Below are 11,750 nucleotides of genomic sequence, written 5' to 3'. Positions count from 1 at the left end.
CCACTGTGGGTGATGGCATGGTGGCTCAGTGATTATCACTACTATCTCAGTACCAGGGATCCAGGGTCAATTCCAGCTCTGGGTGACTGTGAAATTCTTCCAGTGTCTGGATTGTGGGAGGAAACCCCATGCAAAGACATGTAGGTTATGTGGATTATCTATGGGCTGTAGGGATAGGGTAGAGGAATAGGTCTGAGTAAAATGCTGTTTGGGAGGGTTGGTGTGGACTCAATGGTCCACGCTTCCACACAGTAGGGCTCCTATATTTAAAATAAATAAATAAATTTAGGCCTCAATTCCTTCTCACTTAAATAAAGGTGTATGAAAATTTCATAGCATTTTCCAGTATAGCATTAGTACAAATCTGCCATGCAATATTGCCATCTTCCTCATTTTCAAAATTGCACTTTACACTATGCTAAAGTTAAAAAGTGGCAAAAGTTAAGGTTTCAAGCAACTAGTGGGTTAGACAAGGACAAAATGAAGATCTGGTAAAAAAACAGGAGACAGTTTTTTTTTGCGCCTCAAGGAAATGGTGATGGGGCAAGATAGAAATAAAATATTGGAGATAGCAAGATGATGTAAAGGAAAAACTGTTGAAATTATAAATTTGGCCAGGTAGAGGAAAATGGTGGTGAATGGATACCCATAGTTGGAATTTCTGATCCTTAATGAAAAATAGAAATTTCTTGTCGACTGTGGAGCCTTGAGATAGTGAATTAATGCTGTCAAGAGGTTGCTCAGTGGGATTGCATGACACCAATGGTTCTCAGGAAGTGGTTATCTGAATATTGAAAAATAGAATTTCAACAAACAACAAGTCAGAGCCAAAAACTGTTGCCAAGGAAGGAAATGTGACTACGAAAGTGAGTTTTGATGGATATCTGATCAAATGAAAATGGAACTGGAAAGCTAAGGTGGTGATTAAGATAAATGAGACAAACAGAAATCCAATTTGAGAAAACAAAACGAAAATTTCCTGAAGATAGGCAGAAAAGTGGCAATGAATAGATATTAACTGAAAACAGAAACTTGAAGATGTTATTAATCTGAAATAAGCATTTTGGAAAGAGTTAAGTCAAACATCTTTTGTAGGGATGAAAACATCACGTTGTAGGTCAACAAACTTTCATCATAATGTTAAAGACATAGTTGGTTTTGGCTGTTTTCATGCTGAGCAAAGCTCGACAGAAGCTCAAAGGACAACAGCTTAATTTTAACTTAGCCTCTTGACAGTCTTGCTCAACACCGAGTTCAACAACTACTCACTCCATTTTGTTTTCATGCTGCTCTTATTTTTGCTATCAGATAGCATCAGAAACTTTCATTTCTTGCTGTATCATGCCTTGGCCATGCAAGATTGAATGACAATCATTCATCGTGTCTTTCACCCAATCACAGTCCTCCTTCTGTCCTTGTCCCATCTACCTATCATTTGCTCAGAACCCTAACTTTTCTCAGTCTGACTAAATCACAGACCAGAAATTTTAAGTGTTTCTTTCTCAAGGTGATCCAGCAATAACATTGAGTAAATATAACTACATACGTTCCAACTGAAAATTAATTGACAGGTATTTATGGTTATCAGCTTCTGAAGGCATATTCCTATGCTCAGTGCTCTAAGTCGGAAGGTCATGCCCTCCAAGATTTAAATAAACTCAAACTTCAGTGCAATGTATATAGGCTCCTTTTCAGATTAAGACATTAAACTCAAAAGGACACAAGCAATTCCACCTCATTTTCTTTTGACATGGAATGTTATACGATAGGATTGTTTGCCTAAGTGTCAATAGTAGGAAATTAGAAGAAAACAGTAACCATTAAGTGCAATTCCTGGTTGGAAAACATTCTATAAACACATGCTGCTCCTGTTGTTCCTGTTTTTTATTTGCAGGAGATCATAAAGACACAGGTTCCAAAATATTTGGGGTTACCTACTTGAGGAAGCTTTGAAGTTTTAAAAAAAAACTACTTGAACAATGAGGGGTGAGTGGCCAGATCTCCCAGCTTAGCTTTTCTCTGGTTTGGTTTGGTTTGGCTTGGGTTTTGGCAGTCTGGCTGTTTGGAGCAAGTAGTCAATTTTGAGGCTACTGGTCAAATAAACAGCCAAATGAAAGAAGGTGTTCCATGCTAAAGCTCTCTGCCATCTCTTTTTCTCTCCTTTCTCAAAGAGGGAGCGTTTCCTTTTTTGCCAAGGGGTATGTTTGGGGATTATTGCAAGTAGTTGGAACAAAATCATTAAGTTGAGATAATCTGCTGGGTTTTTGGATGGGTTAAGTTATTCTATATTCGCTTCTATTTTGTGGGTTTCATTTGGTAAACAGAAATAAATTCTGCTTTGCTCAAAACTAAACGGTTGGGCCAGCTGCATCACTCCGAGAATATCCACTACACACCTGCTAGTTAGAATCTGGGCTACTTTCTTGAAATGTTTAAGAGGTCTGGCCTGGTCCATAACATGAAAGAGAAATGTGAACAGTAAAAAAAATGGAAAAATATTCCCACTTCATATACATCTATGGGAATTTTCAATTCATACCTTGTGTGTTCTGGAAATAGTGCTTCCAGAGTGTTCTAATTTTGTCTTGACCACCAACATCCCAAACTGTGAAGCTTAGATTTCTGTATTCTACTGTTTCCACATTAAAGCCTGCAACACAATAAATGCAAAATAACTATTACAATTCATACTAAACTTAAATCAAAGCACATGAGGAAAGGAAAGCAACAACCATTCAATACTATGCACCCCTTCCCAACAGGAACTGTTTCAGAAATTGATTTGAAGTTGAATTAGGAGTCATGACAGATCATACCGTTATCCCTACAAAAATATATTGTTTTTAAAAAAATGTCAAATTTTAGATTTGGAGAAATAACCATGATTAGTGACATTGCAATAAGTAGCTGGCCAAAAATGGAAACCAATGGCAAGATAAATTAGCATTTGATTCAGATATAAGTAATTGACTCCAAGCAGTATCAGCATAATAACCGCTTGAAGCAGAGATTTTGTATATTTTGAACTGAATAAATTCGTCAAAGACTCAGTTTGAAGTAATTAAATTTCAACTGTAGCTGGTCTCTAAATTTAAATTTAGGTTCAACAATTTTTACTCCATAGCTCTAATGCAAGAAGACAGAGTATAACGAATAGCAACCAAGGGTAGTTATCGTTTGGAGCTGTGCCAGGGTTAAAATAGAATTAGAGGGAAAAAAAACATCTACTCTGCAATCCCTTTAAGGGCTACTGCAGGACTGGCATAAATTAGGCCGATAGCATGTTCCACCTAAACTTCCCTCTACTCACATTTTCAGAAGAATCCGCCCATTATTTTTCATACTGCTAGTAGACAGACTTAAAAACAGGTGGTATCCAACAGAAAGCTGCCAGACCACTCAAATTAGCCAGATCATGAGTGAAGAAATTGGTTTGACTGCACCAATGTTGGAAGCAAGAAAAAAATTCACTCAGCATGTTTAAATGACAATTGCAGAGTATGGTCCACGCCACGAGCTGGCATGTTTATTCAGGATAGCATGTAAACTGAGTTCTAAAGGTGCATAATATTGACAAATCTGTTTACCCATTTCACAAAATTAACTTCTTTAGCATCAAATAAGACTTCATTATCCTCCAGTGAATATGCCTCAACTCAAATCATTATTTTCATTTTTCAGAAAAATACCAGCCCTTACCAATAGTGGGAATAGTTGTTACAACTTCTCCAAGTTTGAGTTTATACAGGATTGTAGTTTTGCCTGCTGCATCAAGCCCCACCATAAGAATTCGCATTTCCTTCTTCAAAAAGCCAAAAAAACTCAGCACTGTTCCCATGTTGTCTTCACTTTACTGATCAGTTCTGAAAAAAAAATGAAAAACAACTTAATGTCAAACAAGAGTGACTAACAATTGAATTTTTTGAAGTAGAAACGAAGAGGATTGATGAGAGCAGAGCAGTGGACATGATCTGTGTGGACTTCAGGAAGGTGCTCCGACAAGGTTCCTCATGATAAACAGATTAGCAAGGTCAGATCACATGAAATACAAGGAATGTTGTCCCATTCTCTGCCCCCAACCCCACGATCGAAACAAAACGCTCACAGTCTAGTTTTTAACCTCCATCTTTATTCCAGGCCTTGGAGGGAGACAGAATGATCACCCATGTGCACAGAGACATGAGTTCACGGTTTTCTCTGGAGTAGCAGTTTCTCAATGAGCTATATAGTTAGTTTACAGGGAGGAGCATCCAGATAAGGCAACATACATATTAACTGGTGACTGTTACAATTGCGTTTCAACACTAAATATTAAGCCATTTGCTGTTCCAATGAATGTTCTTAACCTTGTTAACTGGGTTCACATAATGAATACTTTTCAACTGACCTTCGATACTGAATGCGTCGAATATTGTTAAATGGCTCTACATTTATGACTGCTTTTCCACCTTGTTAACCCAGCAAGATTATTAACTAAGTTCTTATCTGGGTGATGCTCAGATGAACTTCTTGTTTCACAAAACTCAATAACTCTTTTCCTGCCTGCTTATACCCTATACACATTCTCAGGAGAACTAACCATTTAGAGGACAGAGGCTGGTGGTGGAAGGTTGCTTTTAAGACTGGAGGCCTGTGACCAATAGCATGCCACAAAGACCAATACAGGGTCCACTGCTTTTCATCATTTATATAAATGATTTGGATGTGAGTATAAGAGGTATAATTAGTAGGTTTGCTGATGACACCAAAATTGGAATTGCAGTGGACAGTGAAAAAGGTTACCGCAAAGTCTGGGATCTTGAACAAATGGGCCAATGAGTGGCAGATGAGAGTTTAACAAATGTGAGGTGCTGCATTTTGGAAAGACAAATCAGGCAGGACTTATACTCTTAATGGTAAGGTCCTGGGGAGTGTAGCTGAACAACGACCATCGAGTACAGGCGCATAGTTCCTTAAAGGTTGATTCACACGTAGACAGGATAGGAAGGAGATTGGTGTGCTTGCCTTTATTGGTCAGTGCATTATGTGTAGAAATTGGAAGGTCAGGGAGAATGTACAGGATAATGGTTTGGAATAGTACATTCAATTTTGATCTCCCTGTGACAAGGAAGATATTGAGAAACTTGAAAGGGTTCAAAAAGATATAGAAAGATAGTGCCAAAGTTGGAGGGTTTGAGCTATAGGGAGAGGTTGAATTGGCTGGGGCTATTTTTCTGGAGCATCGGAGGCTGATGGGTGACCTTATGGAGGTTTATGAAATGATGAGGGTCACGGATAGGGCAAATTGACAAGGTCTTTACCATGGGGTGGAGTGTCTAAAACCAGAGGACATAGTTGAGGGGAAAGATTTAAAAGGGACCCAACTGGCAATTTTTTCACACAGTGGTCCATGTATGAAGGTCCATGTATGAAATGACTTGCCAGAGGAATGGATGCTGGCACAATTACAACATTTAAAAGGCATCTGGATGGGTATATGAGTTGGAAAGGTTTGGAGAGATGTGGGCCAATGTTGGCAAATGGGACTAGATTAATTTAGAATAGCTGGTCAGCATGGTCGAGTTGAACCGAAGGGTCTGTTTCCATGCTGTACATCTGTATAACTCTGACTCGAAGTGTGAATTTGGGCTATTGCATGCCATCCAGATGCACACCACCACCACCACCCTCTATCTACTGGACATTTTGCAAGATGTCACCATCTATTTCCCTACAGTCCTTATCTTCCATATTCTTTTCCACAGTAAATACTGATGCAAGATTTTCATTTAATATCTCCCCCATTTGCTGCGGCTCCACACAAGGCTGCCCTGCTGATCTTTGAAGGGCTTATTCTCTCCCTAGTTACCCTTTTGTCTTTAATATATTTGTAAAAACCCTTTGGATTTTCCTTAATTCTATTTGCCAAAGCTATCTCACATCCCCTTTTTGCCCTCCTGATTTCCCGCTTAAGTATACTCCTACTTTCTTTATACTTTAAGGATTCACTCGATCTGTCCTGTCTATACCCGACATATGCTTCCTTCTTTTTAACCAAACCCTCAATTTCTTTAGTCATCCAGCATTCCCGATACCTACCAGCCTTCCCTTTCACCCTGACACTAATATACTTTCTCTTGTTATCTCATTTCTGAAGGCTTCCCATTTTCCAGCCGTCCCTTTACCTGTGAACATCTGCCTTCAATCAGCTTTCGAAAGTTCTTGCCTAATACCGTCAAAATTGTCCTTTCTCCAAATCAGAACTTCAACTTTTAGATCTGGTCTATCCTTTTCCATCACTATTTTAAAATGAATAGAATTATGGTCGCTGGCCCCAAAGTGCTCCCCCACTGACACCTCCGTTACCTGCCCTGCCTTATTTCCCAAGAGTAGGTCAAGTTTTGCACCTTCTCTAGTAGGTACATCCGCATACTGAATCAGAAAATTGTCTTGTAAACACTTAAATTGCTCTCCACCTAAACCTTTAACACTATGGCAGTCCCAGTTGATGTCTGGAAAATTAAAACCCCCTACCATTGCTACCCTATTATTCTTACAGATAGCGGAGATCTCCTTACATGTTTGTTTCAATTTCCTTTTTGACTATTGGGGGGGGTCTATAAGACAATCCCAATAAGGTGATCATCCCTTTCTTATTTCTCAGTTCCACCCAAATAACTTCCTTTGATGTATTTCCATGAATATCCTCCCTCAGCACAGCTGTAATGCTATCCCTTATCAAAAATGCCACTCCCCATCCTCTCTTGCCTCCCTTTCTATCCTTCCTGTAGCATTTGTATCCTGGAACGTTAAGCTGTCAGTCCTGCCCATCCTTGAGCCATGTTTCCGTAATTGCTATGATGTCCCAGTCCCATGTTCCCAACCATGCCTGAGTTCATCTGCCTTCCCTGTTAGGCCCCTTGCATTGAAATAAATGCAGTGTAATTTATTAGTCCTATCTTGTCCCTGCCTGCCCTGATTGTTTGACTCACTTTTGTTCTCAGCTGTACCCGTCTCAGATTGATCTCTTTCTTCACCATCTCCCTGGGTTGCACCCACCCCCCCACCTTACTAGTTTAAATCCTTCCAAGCTGTTCTATGAAATTTCCCTGCCAGTATATTAGTCCCCTTCAAATTTAGGTGCAATTCGTCCTTCTTGTACAGGTCACTTCTACCCCAAAAGAGATTCCATTGATCCAAAAGTGAGTGTCCTTCTCCCATACGCCAGCTCCTCAGCCATGCATTCATCTGCTCTATCCTCCTATTCCTGCCCTCACTAGCTCGTAGCACTGGGAGTAATCCAGATATTACTAGCCTTGAGGACTGCCTTTTTAAATTTCTGCCCAACTCTCTGTAATCTCGCTTCAGAATCGCAACCTTTTCCCTTCCTATGTCGTTTGTTCCAATGTGGACAGCGACCTCCTGCTGGCCCCCTCCCCCGTGAGAACATTCTGAATCCTCAGACATCCTTGATCCTGGCACCAGGGAAACAACACACCATTCTGCTTTTTCTCTGTTGGCCACAGAAACATCTGTCGGTACCTCGGTACCACAGAATCCCCTAACACTATTGGTCTCTTGGAAGCCGACATACCCCTCATTGCATTAGAGCCAGTCTCAATACCAGAAACTGGTCTATTCATGCTACATTCCCCTGTGAATACATCACCCCCTACATTTTCCAAGATTTGGAGATGCCGATGTTGGACTGGGGTTGTGAGATTTTTAACTTTGTACATTTTCCAAAACAGCATACCTGTTTGAAATGGGTATATCCACAAAAGACTCCTGCATTAGCTGCCTACCTCTCTTACCCTTCCTGGAGTTAACCCATCTATGTGACTGTATCTGAGACTTTCTCCCCTTCCTACAACTGCCATCCATCACATACGGTTGCTGTTGCAAATTCCTCATCGCTTCTATCTGTCTCTCCAACCGATCCACTCGAGCTGATAAGATTCGCATCCAACAGCATTTATGGTAGAAATAATCTGCAGTAACCCTTAGACTCTCTTTAAACTCCCACATCTGAAAAGTAGTACATATCACTGCAAAGGCCATTTTTGCTCCTTCACAATTTACAGACCCAGACAACACCACCGTCTTATTCCTCTACAAATACTACTCCAGGTTAAAATATAAGCCATAGCTATTAATTTAAGTTTAATCAAGATACTTATCTTCAGAAACATATAATCAAGAAAGGATCCACTGTACTCAGTACTACAGCCTCTCTCTTGGACAGACTTAAAACAACGATGAACTTATCTGATTCTGTGCTGTGAACTTCGCCCAACAGTTCCTCCAAGATTAGTTGTGAATTTCACTGTTTGTTACTTTTCCCAGATGCACTCCGATGTCCAGCGATACACGAATTCAAACAGCAAAGGCGGTAACTGTGCAGGTTCTCGCTCTCTCACTTGCACTGTCCTCACCATGTGCTTCCTTTGTCTGCTCTTCTCCCTTTTATACAGCTGTTGGTGAAAAATTTTTTTCTCCAAAGTTCCAAAACAATGCAACAGCATATAAAACAGTAATTGCTGCTCCTGGAACTTGAGGAAATCACCTCCAACACGTAAAATACCTCAAAAAAAAGAGCAGCTCTTACAGCCAGAAAGTTTTCCTGTCCTCCATCTTGGATTCCCCAGAATCCTTTGCACGTTAACTTTTCAGTGACTCACGAAAAAGGACATCCAAACCCCTCGAGGTTTAACACTTCCTATCCTCTCACCATTTAAGAAATGCTCATCTACTGAAGTGGGAGTTGACCCCGGGCATGCCGACACTAAGCACACAAAAACAAGATGGCTGCTGAGCCATTACATGGAAGAGTACAGCAAAGTATACACAGACACTGCCTGAGGCCAACAGGATACCAGCACAATAAACACGGAACACAGATAATTAGTTTAAAGTGGATGGGGGAAAAAGAGAATACACATCAGCAACATCTACTGTCCAAAGTGCCTGAGTCCATACACTACTTTCAGTAGACATGTCAATTACCTGAGACTGCTTAAAAATCACAACACCAGGTTATTGTCCAACAGGTTTAATTGGAAGCATACTAGCTTTCGGAGCGACGCTCCTTCATCAGGTGGTAGTGGAGGGCTCGATCGTGACAGAATTTATCGCAAAAATTTGCAGTGTGCTGTTACTGAAATTATACATTGAAAAATTGATATCTTGTTCAGCCTTTCATCTGTTAGAATACAGTGATAGTTTCACTTCTTTCATGTGTAAATCACAAAACTTTCACCCTACCAACATCCGCACAAACGGCATCATCCGCCACCGACAAACGGACTCCACCATCAGGGATTTCACTCCCCATCCCTTTCCGCAAAGACTGTTCCATCCATGACTACCTGGTCAGGTCCTAACCATCCCCCCTCACCTCCATTCAAGGCCCTAAAAAAAGCCTTCCACGTCCAAATTGTCATCTGCACATCCACCAATGTAATTTTTGGATCTGATGCTCCCGATGCAGCCTCCTTTACATTGGGGAGACTGGGTGTCTTCTCGCACAGCGCTTTAGGGAACATCAACCCCACCGGCCGTGGCCGAACATTTCAACTCCCTGTCCCACTCTGCCGAGGACATGCAGGTTCTGGGCTTCCTCCACTGCCACTCCCTCACCACCCGACGCCTGGAGGGAAAATGCTTCATCTTCCGCCTCGGAACACTTCAACCCCAGGGCAATATGGACTTCATTTCCCCTCCTCCCACCTTACCCCAGGTCCAACCTTGCAGCTCAGCACACCATCCTATCATACCTACCAATCTTCCTTCCCACCTATCTGTTCCACCCTCCCCTCTGACCCATCACCTTCATCCACACCTCCATCCACCTACTGTACTCTTGGCTACCTTCTCCCCAGCACCACCCCCTTTCATTTATCTCTCCACCCCGGAGGCTCCCTGCCTCATTCCTGATGAAGGCTTTTGCCCAAAACGTCGATTTTCCTGCTCCTCAGATGCTGCCTGACCTGCTGTGCTTTTCCAGCACCACTCTAATCTTGACTCTGATTTCCAGCATCTGGTCTTAAATAGTGGAGTTATTTTCCCACCTCCCAATCTGCAGGGAAGCCTCAAGACTATACAAGTTTTGAAAGATGACTGCAAATACATTTAAAATCTCTATAGCCAGCTTGTATCCAAATCCCAATAGTTTCGCCAGCACTTTTGTTTAGAAGTATTAATATCTTGCAGTTTATTAGCACCAGTTCCTAGATTCTCTACATCCAGTTTTTAAAAACTCTCCAAAATAAACACAAAAGTATTCAATTTCTCTGCCACTTCCTTATCCATCATTATAACTTCTGCTGACTCTGCTTGTAATACACTCATGCTTTGCTTATCGCTTCCTTTCTGCATTCTTGTATAAGCTTTTACAATCAGCCTTTAATTTTCTTGAAAGTTCGATTATTCTATTTTCCCTATCTGATTGTTAATACACAACAAAATATACCAGACCAAATTGAGAGAGCATCAAAAGTACTAATGAGCAAAGGAAGAGAATTAAATGATTGAAGACATAAACAAAGGTCAAATTTCTGAAGCATTTAGAGCAATCCCAAGTCAGGTGGGACTTATACAAGATAGACAGGTTGCATATAAACTGGACTAGGGCCAACATCCCCAGAAGAATTTGCAGGTGATGTTGGGGACAACTTAAACTAGACCGGTAGGTCATTCGGAACCCAAAAGGGAACTCGGATTAGAGAAAAGCAAAACTTTCAACAGAAGGTAGGAAAGCAAGTAAAATTAGAAGCCACGAATCAAACAGAATTAGAATGTAGAAAAAAAAATTAAAAATACAAAGTTAAGGCAACTATTTGAACGTATACAGTATTCACAAAGGCCTTTGAAGGCATGGATGGATGAAAATGTGGACAAATTTAGTTGTCTCACAAAGACATCGTTACATTGTGACCAGGACATGAAACTGAATATTAGTGATATTCATCTTTAGGAATGATAGTGGAAGGCAAAGAAGTTGGGTAGCACTGCTAGAGGGATGAAGCTAAATTAGAGGGGGTCTTCGATTGAAGGATCAATTGGATTCACTACAATAGGACTAAGATAACATGGGGCAAATGGATAAAGTTATTCATAGGTTTCAATGCAACATTGATCGTATTTGGCCCATATAAATGAAATTTACAGCTGCAGAAACATGGTAAAACACACAGTATAGAATGCGCTGCCAGAAGTGGAGGCTGGTACAACTACAACATTTAAAAGGCATCTAAATGGGTATATGAACAGGAAAGGTTTAGAGGGATATGGGCCAAATGGAACTAGATTTATTAAGGATACAACATGGACTAGTTGGATCGAATGGTCTATTCCATGCTGTACATCTCTATGACATCAAGACTCACTAAACCGAATTAACACTAATGCTCTGGAGGCTGAAATCCTGTAGCAGTCAATGGGGGAACTAACCAAGTACATTAATTAAGCATTTTGTAATGAGAAAGGGCTAGTTCAAAAACCTTGCTGCAAAGGAACCACTCAAATAGTTACTATAATAATTGAATTTTATTCAAAGTGTTAAATGTTCATTTAGAGATTGGCCCCATGTCTGAACAAAGCAAACTATAAAGAACTGAAGGACACATTTGTCTATGATGGATTGGGAAAACACAAGATGATTTGATGGTAGACAAGCATTGACTAGTATTTAAAGATAATACATGGTCCACAAAAAAATGCATACATTTCCCCAAAGACACACAAGTTCAAATCCACTACCTGCAACTCTA

At 40.5% G+C, this 11,750-nt stretch overlaps 1 protein-coding gene across 1 annotated transcript in view; it reads right to left on the bottom strand.

Moving 5' to 3' along the window:
• LOC132830979 (ADP-ribosylation factor 2-like) overlaps positions 1–11,750 on the bottom strand; it is a 29,953-nt gene that overhangs the window by 8,600 nt on the left and 9,603 nt on the right. Inside the window, exons 2-3 of the mRNA XM_060848945.1 lie at positions 3,700–3,863; positions 2,540–2,650 (exon numbers count right to left, since the gene is read on the bottom strand). Coding sequence (XP_060704928.1) covers positions 2,540–2,650; positions 3,700–3,838 — 250 coding nt within the window. The 5' untranslated portion in view covers positions 3,839–3,863. The remainder of the gene's footprint in view (positions 1–2,539; positions 2,651–3,699; positions 3,864–11,750) is intronic.

The sequence above is a fragment of the Hemiscyllium ocellatum genome, chromosome 32, assembly GCF_020745735.1.
Source record: "Hemiscyllium ocellatum isolate sHemOce1 chromosome 32, sHemOce1.pat.X.cur, whole genome shotgun sequence".
NCBI lineage: Eukaryota > Metazoa > Chordata > Chondrichthyes > Orectolobiformes > Hemiscylliidae > Hemiscyllium > Hemiscyllium ocellatum.
The sequence above is the reverse complement of the archived record's forward strand: the minus strand, read 5'-3'. Positions and strand labels throughout refer to the sequence as shown.